The sequence below is a fragment of the Galleria mellonella genome, unplaced genomic scaffold (assembly GCF_026898425.1).
Source record: "Galleria mellonella isolate WM207_F2 unplaced genomic scaffold, CSIRO_AGI_GalMel_v1 utg257, whole genome shotgun sequence".
Taxonomy (NCBI): Eukaryota; Metazoa; Arthropoda; class Insecta; order Lepidoptera; family Pyralidae; genus Galleria; species Galleria mellonella.
In genome coordinates this window covers 687,840-714,403 of record NW_026442054.1, presented here as the reverse complement: position 1 = coordinate 714,403, position 26,564 = coordinate 687,840, and the positions used below count along the sequence as shown (strand labels likewise).

The 26,564-nt window shown below is 36.0% G+C and overlaps 1 protein-coding gene across 1 annotated transcript in view; it reads left to right on the top strand.

The window, feature by feature from the left end:
* The window catches only part of LOC113517951 (dystrophin-like), a gene marked incomplete at its 5' end in the record, with an annotated part of 154,547 nt that overhangs the window by 14,004 nt on the left and 113,979 nt on the right, over positions 1–26,564 (top strand). The window contains one exon of the mRNA XM_052894960.1: positions 8,510–8,682. Within this exon, the coding sequence (XP_052750920.1) occupies positions 8,510–8,682 (173 nt within the window). The remainder of the gene's footprint in view (positions 1–8,509; positions 8,683–26,564) is intronic.

Sequence of the window (26,564 nt, the reverse complement as noted above, 5' to 3'; positions counted from 1 at the left end):
ATGAAATGGTAACCCCGCCTGCGCTAACGGTAAACGCTAGTGGGGTACCAGTGAAGGGTGATCGATGAGAATGGAAACTGGCCAGTCAGCTAATCATGATGAATTAATTTGGAATTAATCATGATAGTTTCCAGAGGAAACCGCGTGGTGCTCGACCTGGTTTTTTTTTAATGGATGATAATGGAATGGTGACCCCACCCGCGCTATCGGTATACACCGGCGGGGCACCAGTGAAGGATGATAGGTGAGGATGAAGTAGGTCAATTAGCCCATCGTGACGAATTCAATAAGAATTGTTCACGATGGTTTCCAGGGAGAACCACGTGGAGGTCGACCTAATAAGGCATATAGCTAGCAATGGGGCTGAGAAGAAACTCCATTGCTAACAATCCTTTTCCCCTCCGCTCAACCTGGTTAGGTATATTACTAGCAATGGGATTCTCAGTCTCCATTAGTAACAATCCCTCTAGACTTCAAATTAGGTCTTCATAAATAGATAACAAAAAGCAAGAAATATAGGCCCTTATCCTTAACTCATCCCACGCCGGTTTCAGAAACACTCAACTCCACAGTCAGCGAATTCAATCGAAACAAATTTTCCAAATCTATACAATTTAAAACAAAACAAGAGCATGCACGGCAAACCCAATACAGTTGTTCAAGTTACACAAACTCAGTTAAGAATGGCGAGCGACCTATGTGCTCAGGGACGAGGGATTACCGCCCCATAGAAACTTGTACGCAACTTTTTAATTAAATCTTGTTAAACGTCCAACCGTTCCGTTTCATAATGTGCCACGTTGTTTATTACTTTAACACTGTGTTAATCTATTTTGACAAGTTTCGTTTCAATTTAACGCTTTTAATAAATAACCGTTATTGTTATCGTTTAAGTTTATTTACCGTTTCGTTATTTAATTAACTGTTATTTTTTGATATACCGTTCAAAGGGTCGGGTTGGTTCGATTAAGGAAATACCTTTAATACTTGAAGATTTTCGTCGACACTTTTTATTTTTCATATTCTATAAAATCATAACAATGCTGGCAATTTATTATGTTTTATATATACTTAGTGCCCGTTTATTAGTTATTTGAATTAATGGAGATATGTAAAAGTATTTTTAATGACTGTAAATTGGTTTAAATTATAATTAAACTCATACATTTATGTGGGATTGGTATGAAACGGAACGTATATTAAAAGTGAATGTTGTATGCATAGATTGGAATACGAGGAAGGATGACTTATGTGGAGTGAAGAGAGGAACGGTTGGAGAGAAAGATTAAGATGGACGACAAATGAACGAGAGTGTGTGTGCTCCTACGAATTATTTCTAAGATTTAGTTTTGCAATTATATAAAAGTTGAATCGCTTGTGTAAAAAAAGGAATTTTATTTTTGGCTCCTTGGACCTACATTTATTTACTAATTTCCTTACTCTCTCACTTACTTTTTTTTTAATAACTATATTAATATAAATTATTGTCTACGTACGTATTATCAATCCAAAAGTGATATAATTATTTTAGGAATATTATTATAAACAAAATATATTTATATAAAGTCAACAATTTAGTACAATTATACATACCGAATTATCAATTTTAAAGATTTGGCATACTGCGGTACTACATAAACGTATCGGTTTGAAGGGTGGGATATGGCAGTAAATTTACAAGGTACAGAGGAATAACACCTGAGTGCTCAAAAATAACAACGCATGGGAGGTATCATGGGCGAAACAGTATACTCTATTATGTCCATGGTACTGCTCATGTCTATAGGCGACGGTTACCACTTCCCATCAGTATATAAAAAAAAACTACAACATAGCTGACATGAAAATGAAAAAAAAAATACCTTAATGTATAAATGCTTAAAAGATTTCCAAGAAGAATACTTCCTTTTAATCAAAAATCCTTACATCGTAAATACTTTAAGGTGTTCAATTGTAATTTAATCAATTTGCAAGAAAAAGTGCCCATTTCAATAACGTACGAGTAGGTTTTTATTAAAAGAAACGTTAATTTAATTAAAACAGTTTTAACGGAATACGCTATCGACAATACCACGAATTGTAACTTAAAATACATCAGTATGATGAAAACCGTTATTGCAAACTGCCTATACCTCACAACGTGATAAAACGTTAATTTTATAGGGGTTTTTGCGCGTGTGCTTGCGATAGCGCTCGCAAACAACATCAATATCAAGGGCTGCTGCCCTGTCGACAGGTTTAGTGACGTTATTCGGCACCGTATAGAATAATAAATCAATTATATTTTGAAATTTCATCCTCATATGCAAAATTTTCCATTTATTCTATACTTCCATTCCATAACCTTCAAGAAAAGAGCATATTCCTTTTTAAAAGGCCGGCAGCACACCTGCAATGCCTTTGGTGTTGTGGGTGATCATGGGCGGCGGTCGTCACATGCCATCAGGTGAGCCACATGTTGTAAAAATAAAACTTATTCATACAAAGAGCATTGCTTTTTCGTTTTTCATCCAAATAGCTTGGAATTGAAATTCTCTCTAGCGTTTGTATCTCCAGATTCGTATAACCTGTCGTCATTCAAGGCTAAAATGCATAGGCAATATTTACAGCTGCGTGTGGTATTTTAGACTTTATCATTGTTTAACATTAAGCTAGACTCTATTTAAACGTATTAAATCGAATAAAGTTATGAATCGAATCGCTTTATGTATGAATAACAAACCGTTTTAATTTCTCTTATAACTGACATTGACAAGTAGTATATGTCAATTATCCTAATTCCAAATATATCTATATCAATACATAAATAGAGAATTATCAAGAATTGAATTACTTAATCAAGCTCTCACTTTTATTGCAAGTAGATACATTACCGTACAGCAGTTGTGTTTGCATAACTGTATTTCGGTTTGAAGGGTGGGATATGGCGTGAATTTACAGGGTACAGAGGAATAACATCTGATTCTTCAGGAATGGCAACGCATGGGGGGGGGGGTACCATGAGCGAAACAATATACTCTGTTATGGCTATGGCACTGCTCATGTCGATAGGCGGCGGTTACCGCTTTCCATCAGGTGGGCCGTCAGCTTTTTGCCATTCTATGTTGTATAAAAAAAAAATATAATTTACTTATTAATTTTAGTCAAATTTAAGTTTATTTCTTGTTAGTACGTATACTTAAAAACTATGTTAATATTATTTGCTAATAATGATCTAGTCTACTGAGTAAGCATTTATACCAGAGGACTATAAAATTTATTTACAAACTTGCTAAGGATACTGTTGCCACTACCGCACATTTTTTTTTCAAGAACGACGCTACTTCTTACGTTTATTTCAATTTTATTTGTTGAATTACTTATTCATTATCTGTATAAATAGTGCATTGTTAGGAAAATAACAGTTATAATGTGTGATAACGCAATAGTTACAAATTAATAACAGTTATATCGACAACGTCCCGTCACTAGTTAACCCCAACTGTGCTGATACGGGCGAGTAAAACAAGCAAAGTAAGCAACACTGCACACACGTATGTGCGTAAAGGGCTTACAAAAGCGGTTATTGACTTAGTACCGCATATATTTTGACCTTAATTAGCAAACTAAATGTTACTTTGTCTATATTATTATACGGTAATTCCTTTGTGCTTTGAAAATTAAAAAAAAAAGTAATATACATTTTTTTTAATGGTGAAAATGGAATGATAACCCCGCCCGCGCTATCGGTATACACCGACGAGGCACCAGTGGACGATGATAGGTGAGAATGAGTGCAGGTCAGTTGGCCCACCATGATGAATTCGACAAGAATTAAACATGATGGTTTCCAGGGGGAACCGCGTGGAGGTCGACCTGAGAGGGTATATTACTAGCACCATTGCTGTGTCATTACTAACAATCCCTTTCTCCCATTATACATTTTAATGCGTATAAAAATAATATTGCGCGCTAGTGATTCAAAGCCATTGTATATAATATTGTCTGATAGTCGATTATATTTTAATGTAATTCTATTATAATTAAGTAGTTATTCATCCTTGCTTAATATATAAATTCTGGGGGAAAAGGGATTGTTAGTAATGACTTGTTAGAAGACTGAGAATCCCATTGCCAGCAATATACTCAACCAGGTCGACCTCCACGCGGTTCCCACTGGAAACTATCATGGTTAATTCCTGATGAATTCATCATGATGGGCTAACTGGCCTGTTTTCATTCTCATCTATCACCCTTTACTGGTGCTCCGCCAGCGTATCCCGTTAATGCAGGCGGGGTTACCATACCATTTTCACCCATCAAAAATATATATATATAAATTCTAAAGTCTACTTGTTTGTTATCTCTTTATTTTCTCCCGTAGACGCTCGGGTTGTGAAATGAGCTCCCTTTTGAGGTTTTCCCAAGAGACTACAGTATGGTGTTTCGCAAATAAATTATATTAAGGAACAACGTTTCGTCAACTAATTGTCAAATTAGCCGACTCGATTTTTTTATCAGTGTCCTATACACTTACGCATAAAATGTATCTTTAGAATAGAATAGAATAGAAACATTTATTGCCATACAATTACAATATAAAATATCAATAACATATACAAAAAGTGTCCCATACTCGGCAAAAGGAACCGGCTCAGCTGATGCTGTCAGTGTCCAAGCGCAATGTGAACAGCTGCACAGCGCTGGTTTTCAGCCAGTCCCTCTCTTAACAAAACAACCAAAGTGCAGGGTGCCACTGTACATTACTTCTTACAAGAATTATTTCTCAAATATACTAACTACAAAAAAAAAAATATATATATATATATATATATATATATATATATATATATATATATATATATATATATATATATATATATATATATATATATCTTGACGTATTATTTAATAAATAAAATAAGTGTCTAATCGTACGCATTAAAAAAATGCAGAAATTATAAGACAAAATAAATATAGAAGTTATAAAAAAAACACACTCATAACTATTTATTACGAAAATTTCTATGAAAATAGTTGAGCCGTTTTTCTCGCAGCTTTTCTATGGGGAAACACTATTTATATAAGCTAAGAATAATACTTTCTATTTGTATCCAAATTTCAATAGACAACTGCTAGTGTGGCATATACAAAGCCGGTCACTACTTACGTACACCCATACATTTTACATGTCCCGCTTGCAAATCTACAAGGGACCCTGGGGTCTGATAGATACGGCCCCATTTGTCTTCGTTAGGCCCCAACATGCCGCTCTCGTCGAGGCAAGAAGTGCCCCGCCTATAAAACATGTAGTGTGTTATTCGAGTACAATAGTCACTCGACTAGTTATATTTTTTTTTTATGGAATGAAAATGGAATGGTGCACTTGTTCTGTTGATATACGCTGGCGATGTACCAGTGAGGGGATGATAATTGAGAATGACGTCATCATCATCGCCATCTCGGCCATTATTTGTCTACTGCTTAACGTAAACTTCCCCTATAGACTGCCACAAGGAACGGTCTTGAGCCACCTGCATCCACTGACTCCCTGCAGTGTATATGAGGTCCTCACTTAATCTAGCGGGGAGTTGTCTTACACTGTCAGCCAGTCAGGGAGTCAATGAATGCAGATGGTTTAGGATAGAACTTAGAATGGCAAACAAGCTGACGGTCCACCTGATGGAAAGTGGTAACCGTCGACTACAGACATGAGCGGTACCATGGACATAACAGAGTATACTGTTTCGCCCATGATACCGCCCATGCGTTACCATTCCTGAGGACTCAGACGGTATTCCTCTGTACTCTGTAAATTCACGCCATATCCCACCCTTCAAACTGAAACACAGCCATGCAAACACAACTGCTTCACGGTTGAAACACGAATGGGACAGAGGTAAATAATATAGAGGTAATAAAAAGCAATCGACTTTAGTACAAAATCTCGAAAAATGCATTTTTAAATCGCCATCGCATATCTCTGCACATCTTAAAGGTTAACTGGTAGAGAACGCCTATAGCATTAAGTTCGCCTTTTGTACTACATTTTATAGGTCAATAAAATTTAAATAAATAAATAAATAAAATAAATTCTTATTCTTCAAACCGAAATACAGCCACGAAAACACATTTTTTTTATATAAAAAAATATAATTACCTGGTGACAGAAATACGAGCGAAACAGGGATACTCATGCTAACTTTGACAGTCCCCCTCTACTATTCGTATATTCAAAATGCTCTTCCATGGAAACCGAGCGGTATCTTATGTATGCATTATTTAAAACAGAACTGTTTCACCGATGAATTCGTGCTGATTTATACTGTTTATATAGAAAGATCGCGGAATACGATCCTTCGTACCGGATTGTTAGGGCGTGACCACAATAAACTATTTTTATTTGCGACCCGCGACAAATCGCAACTATTCGAATTTTCATTGCGATAAAATACGTAAGAGTAAAGACTGAAAGTCGATATCTTGTTTATGTAAATCGAATACTTAAAGACTTCGTTACGGGAGACGTATTTATGCTAAATAGCTAGCTTACAGCAATAGATAGGTTGGTATTGATACTTTTATTTCTTAACAGCTTCTTTATTTAGTTGTGGCTACATCGAATTACAAAATACAAATTGTTAGTTCGAATTTGATTTACTTTTAAACATATCAGTTTTCGACTAGACGATAAATCGTACATATAAGATAAATACATGTAAATTTTATTTCATAAAGAAACACCGACTTCATTTGTGTCAATATCAGTTGTTTTGATTTAAAAATCAAACTACTAAATCAATTTTGATTAAGCTTCTATGGAACCAATCTAAAAGTATATCTTATCAATTAAACAAATAATTTTTCAAATCTGTTTATAAATAAAAGAGTTCTTAGGTAACAAACATAAAAAAATACCTTTTTTTGAAGTCCGTTAAAAATGTATCCTGCTATGAGAACTAAACAAAATAAACAATAAAGTCGAATGTTTCGCTATCAGAACTCTCCTAATAACTTTCACGAACGTGATGTGCATACACAGATATGCACAATTTATAAAAACTACTGTTCATATGCTAATCTCGGATAGTTGGTGGTATTTTACTGACCATTACGTTGTAGTAAGCGCATGAATGTACTATCGTACGTTTTCCGAATATTCAACATGTCTTGCTGTAGCTAGAATAAGCCAACTTATCTTAGATTAATAAAGTTAGTTTCTGATATTTGTTAATGCGAGAATTAGGCAAAGAAAATTTCAAAGTTGTACATTTGAGTTGATTTTGCCCTGAGCTAATTAACCAATTCAACACGATTGCCTCATAAAACATACATATAATTTACATATACATAATTTAAATATTTACAAAAGAATTCATTTATACATATATTTTTATATAATAGCTCGACATGTGATAGTACAATAAATAGACATAGAAGCTAGATATACAAGGCTTTTGCGACTGTGGAGCCTAAAACGATGTCTCCTCTCCTGTTTTGTCCTTTATTTCCTTTACCCTACACGACAGAGGACCTGAATGAAATAACCGATTACACTATGGAAGAAGGAAATTAAATTCTAATCCAAATATATTTAAATTTTAGGGATATTAAATAAGTAATGCATAAATTGATTACTATTTTTGATATCGAAAAATATTACTTATTTTATACAACTTTAAAATATCATTAAAAAAAATCGCATAAACATTCATATTTGATATGAACGCGCCTTTGTCAAAGTTGAAAGAGCGGACATTTGTTACTGGATCCCGGGCTGCGGTAACAAATTGGCCACTTATGTCAGCCAAACAGAAGTTCGCGGAACTTGCGGCCATTTTCGTAAAGAAAACTCTGAGTCGATACTATACGATACATGTACTCAGCCGCTGGATGCTTCTTTCTTCATCTTTGAATGGAAGAATAGAAATGGAAGAATAGTTCTTGAGTACTAATATAATAAAATCGTAACTTGACGATGTCGGTACATGGGAGATATTTAAGAGAAAAATAGACACGAGAAGAAGTCATTAAAAGATATAGAAACAAAAACAATATTTTTATACTTATGCAACTTAGAATGGCAAACAAGCTGACGGCCCACCTGATGGAAAGTGGTAACCGTCGCTTACAGACATGAGCAGTACCAAGAACATAACAGTGTACGAGTATACTGTTTCGCCCATGATACCCCCCATGCGTTGCCATTCCTGAAGACTCAGGTGTTATTCCTCTGTACCCAGTTGATTCACTCCATATCCCACCCTTCAAATCGAAACACAGCCATGCAAACACAACTGCTTCACGGTAGAAACACGAATAGGACAGAGATACCTAAACAAACAAATTTTGTTCAAAGTCTCCTTCTGGTAAAATATTAAATTTGGTTTAATTAAAAAGTTAGCGTAAACCGATAGCAAACAGCTTTCTTACATGTAAATCATAAGCGATAATTTAAAAAGAAGTCTACATATTTTTAATCTAAGATTTTCAAAAGTCACTTTTGAACTGTAAATGTGTTTGTCCCCAGGACCTACAGTCGGAGATCGAGACCCACCGCGATGTGTACGCGTCGCTCACGGGCACGGGCCGGCGGCTGCTCGGCTCGCTGTCGTCGCAAGAGGACGCTGTCATGCTGCAGAGGCGGCTCGACGAGATGAACCAGCGGTGGCACCACTTGAAGGCCAAGAGTATGGCTATAAGGTCAGTCTATTATAGTATTTGATTACATCATCATCATCATATAAGCCGTTGACTGTCCACTGCTGAACTGCTGGAGGAAGTCTATCCTCGTAAAGCAGGTAATGGAATGGTAACCCCAACTACACTAACGATATACGCTGGCGAAGCGCCAGTGAGTGATGATAGACAGATAATGAAAAGGCAGGTCAGTCAGCTCATCGTGATGAATAAATCTGGAATTTAGCACAATGTTTTCAGGGGAACCACGTGAAGGTCGACCTGATAGGATATTTTTTTTTAATGGGTGATAATGAAATGGTACCTAACCCCACCCGCGCTATCGGTATACACCAGCAGGGCACCAGTGAAGGATGATAGATGAGGATGAAGCAGGTCAGTTAGTCCATCGTGATGAATTGAACAAGAATTGTTCACGATGGTTTCCAGGAGGAACCACGTAGAGGTCGACCTATTATTATATATATTGCTAGCAATCGGACTGTCAAACTCCATTGTTAACAATCCCTTTCCCCCCGATAGGATATATTGCTAGTAACGAGACTGGTAGTACTACTTAGTAACAACAGCGATTGCGTCAGGACCATAACTAGACCTAAATTTAAGGTAGGGTAAAAGAACATTTTAGTAGAGCACAAGCTATGATTAAGTAACTTCGAAAAAGTGAATCTATCTAATTTTTTTGGGAACTTTCATTTTAAGGTAGGGCATTCGGCCTTTTAAAGTAGGGCATTGAGCCTTTTAAGGTAGAGCATTCGGCCTTTTTAGGTAGGGCATTGCCCTCCAATGCTCCTCCCTAGCTACAGCCATGAATTGCGCCTATGTCGATTACTATCGACCGCACCTGTTCGGTTTGAAGGGTGGGATATGGCGTGAATTTACAGAGTACAGAGGAATAACACCTGAGTCCTCAGGAATGGCAACGCATAGGGGGTATCATGGGCGAAACAGTACTGCTCATGTCTATAGGCGACGGTTACCACTTTCCATCAGGTGGGCCATCAGCTTGTTTGCCATTCTAAGTTGTATAAAAAAAACCTGTATTGCTCAGTTTGCTCCCACTAATGAGGCTATATCCTTGCTTGCCAATTCTTTGATTGTTCAGCAGCCAGATATTGATATTTTTAATGGCAAATCAGATAGATTTTCTAAATGTTAGTTAAAATACGTAAGTTTGTAAAATGAACTAGGCACACTACATGTTTTGCGAAACTGTGAGTGAGTAAGCAATTTATAAAATAACAAAATTTCTATATTGGAAGAAAATCTTAAAGATTACAACAATTGTATAAAACGGTGCAGAATAGGCGACATAATTGTATGAGATAGTCACAAAAAAAAATCAAAAGATTAGAAATTCTATTTTGAAATGAGAAACAACCGTATCTGATTGTTTTCAGGGTGTTTTTGGAAAACTGCGTTCCTTCTAGATATTACGATCTATGTTCAGAATATCTATGCTTACTAGGTGTATATATATATATATATATCGTGTAAGGCAGTCTGTGCAAATCGATTCAAATTAGTTAACTGCAGTGACGGTAAACGGTAATGCAATTACGGTCACCGTCCTGCTACACCTACCAACGTAATTGCCGATCTTGGGGTAAGTCTGTTAATCGGTTAATCGACTGTTAGTCATTTTAACTATTGTAATAGATACGTATATTTGAACTGAACTGGAAAAATGTATACATTTTATTCCATATAATATACGGATATATATGGAATATAGAAACATCCTTTTTTGAATTCGGTTAAAAACTATGAAGTAACCTAAGTACTATTGGTAAACGATGCGATGTTATATAGACGCAACTACATAATAATTTGTGTATTATGTTATTGTTAAAATGTGGCTATGGTAACCGCTTACCATCAGGTTGGTCGTATGCTTGTTTGTTACCTCAGTAGTATAAAAAATGTAGACGAATAAATAATGGAGCAAATAGATAATTAAATTAGCATTTATGTATAAAAATAATAACAATAATGTAACAAAAATTAAAATTAAATACCAAACGTTTGCGTGCAAATGTTACATCTTGTGTCTTATGTTTCCAATTATAATATAAATAAACAAACAAACGAACGAACGGACTAACATACAAATAAATACATACATTGAAAATATTTGAATTTACAACGTGAAGTCATATGTCTAAAATTAGAGTTTACTTCCAAACAAGCAATTTTACTTATATATATATTCTTTATTGTACTTGTAAGTTACATATAAAAATTTTTACTCCACAAAAAAAAACAGCAACTTCAATATTGTCAGTATAATATAATATGATGTTTGAATGATTTTATAGTTTGTGTGTCACTTACTGCAATATGTAATGATAGCTATAAATAAAACTAGCAATATTTAACTGTTATTTTGTTATTCATGTTTTAACAAAGTAAATTGCTGCATGTATCGGAACGTACATTTTTAAACGTCGCTCCCGTATGACGGATGGTCGGTTGGCGGGAAAAAAATATTGGGATAAACCGTTTCTGCATGATTGCAATTTTTACTAACAAGGATGGATGACATTGTTTCTAGTTCACTTATTAATATTGGTTGTACCTCACGGCTGTTCCCGCGAGCATATGCGATAACTATCTATACATAATAATAATAATATCACATATATAATCTATATTAATCTAGAATTATCAAGTTCATGTATAAATGCTCTGAGGAATTGTTCGGATTGATACCTGCTGCTGATTTTCACCATCGTACTACCTGCCATAAACTAAAATTTCATCCCAACCATCTAGACGAGTGGCGGTCCTCCACCGTGCGTTTTTCAAGGCAACCACTCTTCGGAATCAACTTCCAGCAGCAGTATTTTCGAATCGATACGACAACATAACCTTCAACATAAGAGCATATTCCTTTATAAAAGGCCGGCAGCACACCTGCAATGCCTTTAGTGTTGTGAGTGATCATAGGCGGCGGTAGTCACTTACCACCAGGTGAGCCGCAAGCTCGTTTCCCCCTGTGTCGTAAAAAAAATAGGGCTGTCATCCGTCCGGGTTTCCCCGGATTTGTCCTAGTTTGGAAGACGTCCGGGGAATAAACGAGGGGAGTACGTAAACTGTAGTCCGAGTGCAACCCGAACTACAATAAAAGTCCGAGTTTTCGATCAGATCCGTTCCCATAATTTCTGTAAATAAAAACTAGGTGTTCCACTGCACGCGCTGCCGACGCTATTTTATTACGTGTATTTAAAAACGCGTTAGTAAATTTAACAATAAGCTGACAAAAAATTGGCCCGTTTTTGAGGCTCGATACTCTCTCTATCTATATAATCTAAGTAAATAAATAAATAAATAAACATATATCAGTAAAAACCAATATATGTGCCAGTGGATCTACTATGAAATCGAATTCTGAATTTTTGGACCCAAATTTCGTAAGTATTGTGAACTACCAGAGGGAGACTTTGTACAAAAGTCGATTGCTTGGATACCTCTGTCTCATTCGTGTTTGCATGACTGTGTTTCGGTTTGAAGAGTGAGATATGGCGTGAATTTACTGGGTACAGAGGAATAACACCTGAGTCCTCAGGAATGGCAACGCATGGGGGGTATCATGGGCGAAACAGTATACTCTGTTATGCCCATGGTACTGCTCATGTCTATAGGCGACGGTTACCACTTTCCATCAGGTGCGCCGTCAGCTTGTTTGCCATTCTAAGTTGTATAAAAAAAAACTACGTTCCTATCGAAGTTAATATCATATTAGTGACCATCATTCTTATAAATTGTATGAGCCAACAAAATTTTAGGTACAATTTTGACGGTTTTAATTCCATTATTCGTCATCATCATACCAGCCTTTAACTATCCACTGCTGAACAGCCTCCACCTTGGGGGAGTTTTGCCAGTAGTTGCCACGCTTGGCAGGCGGATTGGCAATCGCAGTCAGACTTTAGAGATGTTTTAAGAAGGACGCTACTGCCCATCCCTCGCCCTCCCTTAGTCGGCTCTTACGACACCTACAGGAAAGGAAGGGGTGGCCAATTCTATGCCGGGACCACACGGCACTAGTTCCATTATTTTTAACATCAAATTCGTTCGTTTTTCTATTTTTGAAATAACTTACATGATAGGCAAACTCATAGATCTTAATTTTTTTCTATTTAATTTCTCAAATCAAATTTTTTTGCAAAAACATGGATAGACAAATTACATAGTTGTTAATCGCATACAATTTTTAGTTACAACTATGTTTTGCCTCTCATGGCATACATGCTTATTGTTGAGAAAGCAATCCACACATTTCTTAATATGGCAACTTTATTAGTTTACGTTTGATGTATGTAGAGTGATGCTCTCTGGTTGCTGTCTGGTAATTGTAACAAAAGAAATCTATTGCCTCTAATACATTGTGTAACTTAAAAATATTAATAAATATATAAATATGCATAATGTGTTTAAATATAACAATAAATATTCTGCTAAATTACTTCAAAATAATACTTATACATCTAAACCCGTACATTATTAAAGAGATTCCTTGCTAATCGATTGTGGACGCTTCAATTTTGAGCATAGCGTTTTCTACACAACAATTTGAGCATGTTGTTACTCAGGAAACGTATTTATCCTGAAGGCATGAAATAAAACACGGCTGTTAAGCGTAATTTATAGGTAAGTACATATAAAAACGCGCACTCCACCGTGAAGCGTCCGTGAATTTATTGTGTAGAACCAATGTATTGAGAAATAATTTAGTTTCGACCACTGTTTTAAATAGTAGTTATATTCATTTATTTTAACATTTATTATATAACTAGGTAGGTATTATTTGTATTTATAGTGTATGTATTTATGTAATATTTTATTATATATTTTAATATTTTATTTAACTGTATATTTGTTTATGTATTAATAGTTGTAGCACTTCAGCTGCCCGCTAACGAAATGCTTTCTCACTGTACTGGGTTGACTGGAAGAGATCTCTGTCAGAGATAAGTCCAGCCTTGCTCACAACATTTATAAATAGATTATTTTATATGTAACTTACAAGTGCAATAAAGAATATGTATAAATTGAACGCCATTTTTATAATTAGATTTCGAATAACTTTATTTTATTAAAATTTATTAGTGGTATTACTTCTCGACTACTCGTAGAAACAAATTTGACATATTATGCTTAAAAGTTTAAAAGTGCTATCCAAAATTTGTGTTGACTTTTGACAAATGTGTAGTAAAAACATATTTCTACATCATGACAAAATTATGTAAAATATTGTAAGTTAAAATATTCAAAATACTCGCCGTGTATGCCCCGGTATAGAATGGGCCGCACCTTCCTTTCCCGCGGGTGTCGTAAGAGGCGACTAAAAGAGGGCGAGGGATGGGCAGCAATATCCCATTTAAAACATCTCTAAAAGCCTAACTGCGGTTGTCAACTCGCCTGCCAAGCGTGGTAACTACTGGCAAACCTCCCCTTATGGGGAAGGTTCAGCAGTGGACAGTTAACGGCTAAAACAATAAAAATAAAAATATTTAATACGAATATCATTAGTAAACTTTTTTTTATTATATCTTCACTTTATTAGATATAAAATGATTTTGAAAATTATAGTTATAATGAAGCGAACACAAAGTTAAACCTTATGATTTGATGGAAACCTAATGGTGTTTTTTTTTTCTCTGCATAGCAAATTTTTATTAAATGTTGAGCAAAATCAATCTACTCGTAGAATTCATTTCCTTTATTCATAAACAATAATGGCGATTTCACACATTGTCTATGAAACATTTCGTCGATTTTTGGCGCGTTTTATTCTTCTTATAGTAAGACTAGTGAAATTTACTAATCAATATTAATTTTTTCATAATTGAAATCGCCGTTTTCTTTTCTTATCAATTTCTACTTGTTCATCCAAAAATACTCTGTTCTGCTTCGCTCATTCATTGAGATATTTATACATAACCTTTAAATGCGAGTGGGTATTTCAATTGAGAGCATTACTTCGTAATTGACAGTACAAAATGTTACCCTATTAGATCCTTTTATATAAAAGGGATAAACCCGCCCCGAGCTTTCATAATTACACGATCGCTTTGAACGCCAAAGTCTGAGAATTATCCTAAAATCACTGTTAAGGCAAATCCGAAATTAAATAAGGAAATTGCTACTACAGAAGGGAATGAAAATTCTACTATTTTCTACTAAACAGTAGAAATTCAATTATAAACGTTATTGAAGCAAGGACTCTCGGCGTGCTTCCGTCGCCTTTAAGACTGCTTTGGGGTATATACCTATTGTTGGTTTAATTTCCCATCTGGAAAGGTCACAGTTGGAGAAAATGTCTTAGGTATTTTCTTAATAGGTCTTATAGTAGCGGCTGCAGATAACATGTGCGTGAAATTTAAATGTGTAAATATTGTTACATCTACTACCAGTGACCCACCCGGTTTTGCATTTTTTTTTTATGCAAGTTAGAATGACAAACGAGCTGACGGCCCACCTGATGGAAAGTGGTAACCGTCGCCTATAGACATGAGCAGTACCATTGACATAACAAAGTATACTGTTTTGCTCATGATACCCCCCATGCGTTGTCATTCCTGAGGACTCAGGTGTTATTCCTCCGTACCCAGTAAATTCACGCCATATCCTCCCCTTCAAACCGAAACAGCTATGCAAACACAACTGCTTCACGGTTGAAACACGAATGGGACAGAGGTACCCAAGCAGTCGACTTTTGTACAAAGTCTCCTTCTGGTAAATAGTGGTGTTGAAGTAACTTGCCAATTTTCATTAAAATAAACCTATTTCTGTACTGAACTTAGTAGCTTAGTAAACTCGAGTATACAAATTAATAAATTAATTTTCGTATTTGTAATGAGAGATTAGTACTTTAACACTTTTTTTTAATAATTATTTTTTTTTTATAATTTTTGTAATTTTAAATTTTTAAAATGTATCACGTCAATAAGTTAAACATGTTGACAATTATACCGACAGATTTCAAAGTCGTATCTCTTAACTATCATGTCCATTTATTAAATTAATATTAGTTTAAAATATTTTATTTATGTGAACCAATTTTTATTTATTTATTATTTATTTATTTATTTAACACTTTATTGCATCAACATAACAGAATTTGTTGAACAATTTTCAATAAGTATAGTGTAAGTACAAAAGGTTGTCTTATTGCTAAGCAATCTCTTCCAGACAACCTTTGGGTAGAAGGAATTAAAGAATAAATAGGTAGGCGGCTAATAAGCTACTTACTGCGAAGCAATCTACTTTGTAGGCAATTCCGTGAAAATATCTTGACGTCCATAAATGTGTATGTGAGAATGTGCGAGTGTTCGAGCCACACTTAATTGAGTATTCCCTGGTCTCCACCACCCTAATGATTTCCATTTCACCCTGTATCAAGATGGTAACGACATAATCATAGTAAAAATACGATATATCTCTTTCATCTACCTGAATCGTGTCGCGGTAAGTGGTTTAAACAAGGACGGATCAAAGCTGACCCCGCGTCGAGTGCGCTTTGATACGACGCGACGCCACGCTGCCCACCGACGCTGAGGGGCTCTTTACCAGACTATTCGGTTCGGAATATTCTATTACATTTATGATGGCAAATTAAAAAAATATATATATATAAATAATTTTATGCAATTTGAAATGGAAAACTAGCGGTCCACTAGCTGAAAGAAGATTACCATCGCGTATAGACTTCTACAGTATCACGGATACTACAGAATACGGAATATATATATATATATATATATATATATATATATATATATGTATGTATATGAAGGATGATAGGTGAGGATGAAGTAGGTCAGTTAGCCCATCGTGACGAATTCAACAAAAATTGTTCACGATGGTTTCCAGGGGGAACCACGTGGAGGTCGACCTAATAAGGCATATTGCTAGCAATGGGGCTGTCAAACTCCATTGCTAACAATTCCTATCCCCCATACGGAATATATTGTAACGGTAATCCCCCATCCGTTACCATTTCTAGGATGTTATGACTTTGTACCGTGTGATTTCACTGCCATATTTCACCCTTCAAACTGAAACACAAGAGGGTAGGGATTGCTAGTAATGCGAACCAGTCCCATTGCTAGCAATATATCTGGTCGGGTCGCCCTCTACGTGGTTCCCCCAGGAAACCGTCCTGTTGAATTCCGGGTGTATTCATCACGATGGGCTAACTGACCTGCCCTTTCATTCTCACCTATCATCTCTCACTGGCGCCCCGCCAGCGTATACTATTAGCGCAGGCAAGGTTATCACTACATTGTCATCCATTAAAAACAACTAAAACACAACCATGCGAGCACAACTACTTCACGGTGAGACAGAGCACGAGTGGGACAGAGGTACCCACTCTTGTTTAAAAAAATTCTCCTATACTCTCTGTCTTCAGTCGTACACTCTTAACAGAATGGTTCGTGGTTTTCATTATACATTACTAGCAAAATTAATTTTATCAATATTAAAGTTATTGTTTTTTCGGAGCAAAATCCGCTTGTGGCTACGGAGCAAAAGTGACCGATTGCAGTTTTAACAAAATCAGTAGAACCAACGATTTCTCATTTATATTTTTTTATATCAGTTATATATATTGGAGGAATAGAAACTAAGCTGATAGCTCACCTGATGAAAAATCGTCACAGTCGTAGAATACTGACGGATCTATATATGTAATATTTGTCAGATCCGTCAGTATTCTACGACTATGACGAAATGGCAACCGACTTACCAATAGACTTGAACAGCTCTATGGACTGAACATAATAAACTATTACACCCATGGTATATCTCCCTCATACACTTCTGAGGACTATGGCGTTATGCCTCCATACTCTATAATTTAATAACACTGCTCGGTTTATTATTTTTATTTAACACTTTATTGTACACATTAGTTATAAAAATATGACAGAGGTAAACAAAAGTACAAAGGCGAGCTTAACTCTGATAGAGTTTTCTTCCAGCAACACCCAAAGTGGAAAGGAGTATCAATGTCAGCGGATACAGCAGTGTACAATTTTGTTGAATTAAGTCATTAAATGCCATCATTTATAACGTAGCGGCACTCAGGAGCTATCGACAGGTGGACGGATGTCCACGCAAATTTTAATTTTCTCCCCGTAACGACGATTCTTAATACTGGTCGTTCATTTGCTGTGTTGTAGCCATGAAATAAGCGTGAAAGCGGACGCGCCGTAGCCGCGTCAGATTAAAATTTGAAGTTTTTTTTTTGATGGGTGAAAATGGTATGGTAACCCCGCCTGCGCTTACGGAATACGCTGGCGGAGCACCAGTGAAGGGTGATAGATGAGAATGAAAACAGACCAGTTAGCCCATCATGATAAATTCATCACCATGATAGTTTCCAGAGGGAACCGCGAGGAAGTCGACCTGGTTGGGTATATTGCTAGCAATAGGATTCTCAGTCTCCATTACTAACAATCCCTTTCCCCCCTAAAATTTGTACTATTAGCGATAAAAAGTTTTAAATAAAAAAAAACGTTTAACAAATTTGTGTAGAACGGAAAGATTGGGTCAAGTTCAAAGCCCTTTTCCTTACATACATCTCTTACTGCATCCTCTTTAATAACTCGTCTCATACATGCAAGCCATTCCGCACTTCCTGATTCTCTCTATCAAGGACCGCCATTCTTGTTTGTGTTTTTATACAACTTAGAACGACAAACAAGCTGACGGTCCACCTGATGGAAAGTGGTAACCGTCGCCTATAGACATGAGCAGTACCATGGACATAACAGAGTATACCGTTTCGCCCATGATACCCCCATGCGTTGCTATTTCTGAGGACTCAGGTGTTATTCCTCTGTACCCTGTAAATTCACTGATTTCGCTCTTAGATATTATTTCATTATCATATCATATCAGCCGTTACTTGTCCATTGCTGAATATAGGCTTCCCCCAAAAGGGAAGGTTTTGGCAGTAGCTTGGCAAGCGGGTTGGCAACCGCAATTACGCTTTGGTGATATTTTAAAAGGGATGCTGTAGCTCATCCCTCGACAATTAACATCCCTTAATCGCTCCTTGCGAAACCCACAGGAAAGGAAGGGGTGACTCATCCTATGCCGGAACCACACAGCGAGTTTGTTCACAAAAGATGAACTCAAAAACTACTAAACCGATTTTTAAAAAAATTTCATCCATAGAAAAATAAATTTATCAGCGAGTAATATAGGAAAGAAAGAAAGAAGTAAGAAAGATGTAAATATAGGCTATATTTTATTTTCAAAAACACCATGCCAAGCCGGATAGGCCGCTAGTGTTTAGTCGTTTTCTAATGTCTCTTTTCTTTGGTAACAATTAATGGATATTTTTTTATATAAATAGTAATTATAATATAATATAATAATCTTATTACTGAGTCACCATAGAAATGTACTAAATTGTGTTTACCCAATATTCGATCGCTTTAGTGTCAGATCGCTCGAAGTACGCCTATTGAGAGATTAGATGAATCATTGTTTACGAAGAATTTATTACAATAACCTCACAATTCAATTGTTTTTTTCAATATTTCTATCTACCTTCATAGCTGTCTTCGATTACCTTAAGAGATAGAGAAAACTGAATAGCTCAAGGTTCCTTATATCTTTTGCTTCATTCACTTCCAATTTTATTAAAAAAAAATTCAGAAAAATTTGAAAGAAGTGTTACATTTACACAATTGATGAATGTCTCTGACTACCCTATAAGGGTACTTGACTGTCCACTGCTGAACATAAGTCTTAGAGGGGTTATGCCAGTAGTTGCCACCCTTAGCAGGCAAATTAGTAACTGCAGTTAGACTTTGGAGACGTTTTAAGAGGAACGATGCTACCCATCCATCGTTCTCCCTTAGTCGCCTCTTATGACACCCACGGAAAAGGAAGGGGTGGCCTATTCTATGCCAGGAGCACACGGGAATTATACTTTTATATAACAAATCCTTTCTTCCACAATTAAGTAAAAATAAGTGTGAAGTTAAAAATATTTACTCGTTCACACAATTTTCCTGGCTCCATCGCGCAGTGAATTAATCATTCGAACTTAACGATGTGTCATAAATCTCTTCCCCTTCCGAGTCATTTGAAATTGAACCCTGGAAAAAGTGTACACAGCCCCAATTCGCCTATCAGTTCGATCTGCCTAATATTTGCTCATTCTATTAATCCATCAATCTTTTTTTCAACGGTTTTCCATGTTTGCAGCCGACCCTCGATTTCACAAAAGAATATCGTTTTGAAATGATTTATTTTTTAATTTGTTGTTTTTTCGTTATTGGTTTGACGTTAGTTAACCGACATGGAAAATGAGCTTCTCTATTCAAATTGTAAAGCGATTTTACTTAATTGTTTCCTCTAATCAAAGAGGTTGTTATTCCTATTCTAATTTTATTACGATTACGACCAGAGTTTTTTTCTTTCTGGAAGTAAATTTGCCATGTGGTCCCGACATAGAATGGTCCACCCCTTCCTTACGAGTATCGTAAGAGTCGACTAAGGGAACTTAATGGTCAAAGGATTGCTAACAGCGGCCCTCTTTAAACATCACCAAATATTAGCTGCGGTTGCCAATCTGCCTGCTAAGCGTGGCAACTACTGGCGAAACCCCCGATAGGAGGAGATGTATGAAGGAGGTGTATGTCTAAAATTACATGGTCGTTAAAAGTCTGTGCATGATCGACTAACACCATGTACATTTGTCATTATATATATATATATATATATATATATATATATATATATATATATATATATATATATATATATATATATATATATATATATATATATATATATATATATATATATCGTTTCCGGTTGATAAAATCGTCAAAAAGTTATTAAAACCTTTGGCATAGTTAAAGTTGACCTCGAAAAATCGCAAATTTATCATCACGAACACTGTAGATTTTTATGTTTCAAAATTGCCATTCAAAATTGTAAAAAAAAAATTTGCCAGCATAATGGATACACCATTAAAAAATTAAGGTTTCTATTATTAATAAGGGTTTAATTCTATTTTGGGTAATTGCCTACGGTATTCCAAAAACCCTCCCTCGAAATGCCTTCCAGCGATTTTATTAACAAGCCATGCAATGCGGGGTCAAATGCATTCCCCCTTTGAGCGCATATTTGAAATGCCAGCGCGAGTCCTTTGTTGCACATTCAGGTGTACCATGGACCGTCCAACGTGTAACTGTGATCTACACATACTTCGTTACAATCTTTATTATATATATATACATCTATCTATCCATTTATTATATATATACCTACATTTCATCTTCCTGTCTACCTGTCTACATTTAATCTAACATTACTACTACACGTATATAAGGGCAGTGAATTTATTAAATTGATTATTTCAAACTATTATTGGTGTTTTTCATATCTATTATTATTGTTTTTTTTTTATATTTTTTAAATAATATTTATCATTTGTAGTTTAACCTTAATTTGTATATTTTTTTTATACCACTGAGGTGGCAAACAAGCATACGGCCCACCTGATGATAAGTGGTTACCGTAGCCTATGAACACCTGCAATACCAGAGGTATTACGCATGCGTTGCCGACCCTGAAGAAACCTCTTTACCCCCCTTTTGAAGAACCCCATGCTATAGTCTCTTGGGAAAACCTCGACAGGGGGAGCTCATTCCACAACCTTAGTGTTCGTGGGAGCAAAAAATCTTTGAAACCGCGCAGTACGCGACCATTGAGGCTGTAGGACATGAGGATGAACTCCCTGTCGATGGCGAGCCGTACGATGGTAGAAAGTGGCTGTGGGCATCATATAGAACAATTCCTCTGAGCACAGTCCATTGTACAGGCGGTAGAACACAAAAAGTGAGGCAAAATCTCTAAGACTTAAGGGTTCGATACCGCCTGTGAGCTTGGGATCATCGACAATTCTCATAGCTCGTCATTGCAACGAGTCGAAAGGTTCAAGCTAATATTTAGGTGCTCCGGCCCATAAGTGACAGCAATACTCCATGTAAAGTACTGTAGCCTGACCTTCATAACACAGGATTTTCCTAGCATGAAGGTTAGAAACACTTACTGTGAATCCATATGTAATCTGTACATATCGTGTATATTGTATCTGTATATTTTTGTTGAATAAGTTATTATTATTATTATACTTATTATCCTACCTGGAATTCTTGAATTACAGGAACCTTAATTTAACCTTAATTATGGCAAATATCACAAGAATCCAACCAAAAAGGTAAAATATACTCATGAGACGTTAAATAATTAAACTTCATTAATATGTTGACGTATTTTGCTTTATTCCTCTAAATTATTTAACTTTAAAATGACCTTTTTGAAATGACTTCAAATAACGGGCAGGGTTCTTAATGTATGATAATGAAATGGTAACCCCGCTTGCGCTATCGGTATACACTGGCGGGGTACCAGTGAACGGTGACAGGTGAGGATAAAGCAGGTCAGTTAGACCACCATGACGAATCTAACAATAAATCAATCACGATAAACCAGGGGGACTCACGAGGAGGTCGACCTGATAGGCTCATGTCGCGTGTGCAGCCTTAATGGCCACTTTTTAAAATGTAAAAATGTCCACCCGTGCGACGCCGGGACGGGCCGCTAGTAATACATCTATCTATCCATTTAAGAGCTGCGCTCTTGTCGGTGGAGCTCTTGCCACTCACTACGATTTTCAGCGAGTCTCTTCACCTCTTGATACGACACGACACCAACTCCTTCCTTGATCTGCCTGATGTAACTATGTCTCGGTCTCCCTCTCCCCCTTCTTCCTCCTATCTTACCTAGTAATACATATAATATTAAAATTAATAATCATATTTATGTCTGTACGTGAAAGTTATAATTTTTTATTTAGTACGCAGTGAGCATCAAAGAAACACAGTGTCAACAAATAGATACATGCATCTAACAGAGATAACCAATGTAAGCTTCGAATGTGGACGGCAAACGATAAAACTCTATCTGCATACGTGGCAACATAAAACGGTATTAAAGGCAGCGTCAAATAAAACAGCGGTTTAGAATCACTTTATCGTTGCTTTTATATCCGTGGCTGATGTAAAATAGCAACCACTATCGCTTGACTGAAGACTATTGTTGGCTGTAAAGTATCCGTTTCAACGCTCTCTATTTAACGTACTTCAAATATTTATTTATATAAGTTTTGATAAACTGTATCATCCACATCATCATATCAGCTGTTACCAGAGGGAGACTTTGTACAAAAGTCGATTGCTTGGGTACCTCTGTCCCATTCGTGTTTCTACCGTGAAGCAGTTGTGTTTGCATGGCTGTGTTTCGGTTTGAAGGGCGGGATATGGCGTGAATTTACAGGGTACAGAGGAATAACACCTGAGTCCTCAGGAATGACAACGTATGGGAGGTATCATGGGCGAAACGTATACTCTATTACGACACCCATGAGAAAGGAAGAGGTGGTCCTTCTATGCCAGGACCATACGGCATAGTAAAATAATTTATGCTCGGCAAATTAAAAAAAAAAACAATTGTCATGCAAAAAAATTCATAACGTTTAATATATAAATAACATGTAATGTATTTACCAGAGGGAGACTTTGTACAAAAGTCGATTGCTTGGGTACCTCTGTCCCAGGCAACGCATGGGGGGTATCATGGGCGAAACAGTATACTCTGTTATGTCCATGGTACTGCTCACGTCTATAGGCGACGGTTACCACTTTCCATCAGGTGGGTCGTCAGCTTGTTTGCCATTCTAAATTGTATAAAACAAATATATAAAAAAAAAATATCGGTCTAATTCCAGATTATATAATTGTTGATATCTATTGACTACGATTACCACTTCCCATCAGGTGTTGTTTACCATTCTTATTTGTTTAAAAAACCTACCATTGTAAAGTTAATCATAATTTTAAATTGACATCATATTTTTATAGACATAGATTTTTTATGATATAGATTTAATATCTTTCATCAGAATACTATTGGGTTTAGGAAGTCGTTGTATAGTTTTGGGATAGAATAAGTTTGGTTCATAACTGTAATCAGTAATGTAATATACATCTATAAAAATGTTAGCGAAAGAGGTTTGTTTGAATCGAAGCATTTGGCGTTCCATTGTTTCTGCCTACCCTAATGGGAGACAGGTGTGAACGATATGTATGTATGTATGTATGTAAAAATGTTATAACGCTTACCTCAAACTTACTGTTAAATGGTGTTTACAATGTAAGGTTGGCAAACTGCGTATTGATAAATTTTTGTGTTGTTTTCTTTTTAATGGTTCATTTCTGTTTGCAAACTGTTATTGTAATTTATAACAAATAAATAAATAGTGAGCCAGATTCGAACACACGACCTTTGCGGTCCATAAGTGGAGGTAGTACACCGTCAAACCACAACACTCTTCATTCCAAATAACAAACATAATACGGGAAATGTTAACAAAAAGTCAACACGTACCCATCAGTAGCGGTCATACAAATATTCGGCACAAAACATGAACTTTGTGCGAACAAAGGGCCGACCGCGGCGCACCTGATTTCTACGCAAATACGAACAAAACAAATCCTTTGCCATCCTGAAGTAAAAAGCCACAAAACGAACTCAACAATTGAACAGAGGTTGAGATATATGACGTATCGTTTACAGCATTTTTATCAACGATCTTATAATAATATTAGAAGCCTGACGTGTTACAAACTTACTATATTTAAGATTGTGTTCCAAAAAAAAAAGACTTCAGTTGAAGCAAAATTAGTTATTTTGACTTAAAAACTAAACGAATTTAGATCCGTCACTACTTTTAAAAAAATATTTTTCTCAAACATGCTTGGAAATGTGAGCATTATTTTGACAATCTTCTTCGAGATAAATCACAATTGCCGTACTGGCCAGATACATGCGGGCAGCGGCCGGCAAAAGTTGTATGAAAATCCATATCTGTCGTGTTTTGCGGCCAGATAAATTACTATGTAAACTCATATCTGTCCTGTAATTTAAAAATGGAATGACCTTTTACTTGGAAACATGGCTACCAAGGAGATAAATAATACAAGATTTTATTTAAATTTCGAACTGGCTTGCAAATAGAAAGCTGTTTATTGAAAAAAAAAAACAAGGAACTTGTTCGTTATTCATCATTGAACTTAAAAACTAAAATTGTAATTTTGACTTCCGCGCATTGTTTGATAAAAGTACTATACAAGCCTTGGCCACAACTAGGCATTGATGGACTCACGTATGTGTACCTCGGCTACGCCTCGGCCCACATTTGTACGTTCGTCCATCAATGCCTCAGTTGCTGGCCGCTGCAGTAATGTACTATTAAAAACAAATATATGCTTTATAACCGCTAAAATGATGGTACATTTTAGCGGTTCTTGGCAAAGCGTACATTGTATTCATCGCAGCGTCTTTAAATGCATGCTCTCTATAGAACCACAGAGGTAGCCTAATTAATTAAAGGCAGACTTTGAATACATTTTTGTTATTAGAGCAAAGCAATTCTTACACCAAAAACATAAGGTTGATACTAGTTTGTCGGCACAATTTTGTATAATTTAAATAACATTAAGTGAGACGGTAAAGTATAAAACTCAGTGCAATTGCCTCTGTAGAACGGGGATTTGTGAAAAACGTGTGCGGTAATATTATATTGGTTTTATCGATGTCGATAAAAGCTTTTTGTATGACGAAATGTGGCTACTTTTTTTTTACAACACAGGGGCATGCGACTCACCTGATGGTAAGTGACTACCGCCGCCCATGATCACCCACAACACCAACGGCATTGCAGGTGTGCTACCGGCCTTTTAAAAGGGAATATGCCCTTTTCTTGAAGGTTATGTTGTCGTATCGGTTCAGAATTACTGCTGCTGGAATTTGATTCTAAAGAGTGGTTGTACGTGAAAGAAAGTGCCTTGAAAAACACACGGTGGAGGACCGCCACTCGTCCTGATGGTTGTAAATACTGTTGAAAATGTTAGATACTTTATCATATACCAATATATTTGAACAAAAAATCTATACCTTTGTCCTTGGATAATTGGTTAGTATTAAATAAACAATAAACGTAACAATAACAATTATGTAACATTAAGTAATATAGTTATTACTTGACAATACTGCTTAATAATTATTAACTATTACTCTTGTTATTACTAGAGTTTCATATTACATATAAGTAAAGACGTATTTCATACCGTAAATCATGCTTTCCGATGATTGATTTAGGAAAAGAAATTACATATAGATTCAAGAGAAAAAATGTTATATCTGGATTCACGTGTGAATCGAAGCATGCAGAGGCATTTAATCGATAGTCTCAGCTCCGAGCTCACCCCACCACTAGTCTTATCCACGGCTTAAACATATTAGAGTTCTGTGCCTCGGCCAAAATTTCAACAATCGCGCTTATTTCGCTTACACACGAGCCAAGTTTTTGAATTATCGTCTGCAGGGAAGCCTTTTATGTTTCTTGATTTAATGAAGATAATCTTGGTACAGTGACTTGCGCCTGGCTGTACTCTATTAAGGCTACGAGTACAGTGAAGTCGTCATTTCGCCAAAGATCCTTATCTTGTTTCGGGGAGTTTTACACTCGTTTTATTTGGATAATCGCTGCAATTATTTTTGCTGCAATTTGGGGTAAAACATCCGCCAAATTTTATTTCAAATTACAACAGAAATATTAAAGACTTTAAGCATAGAGTACTATATATTTTATATTTAACAGCAACTTCAATCGTGACTGAATTAATACTGGCTGTTCTTATTTTTGTTCACGGAGTTTATCTTTCCGATAAATTCGGATACGCACCCGCTGAGAACGCAGCTATCAATCACTATCGTATCCCATATCT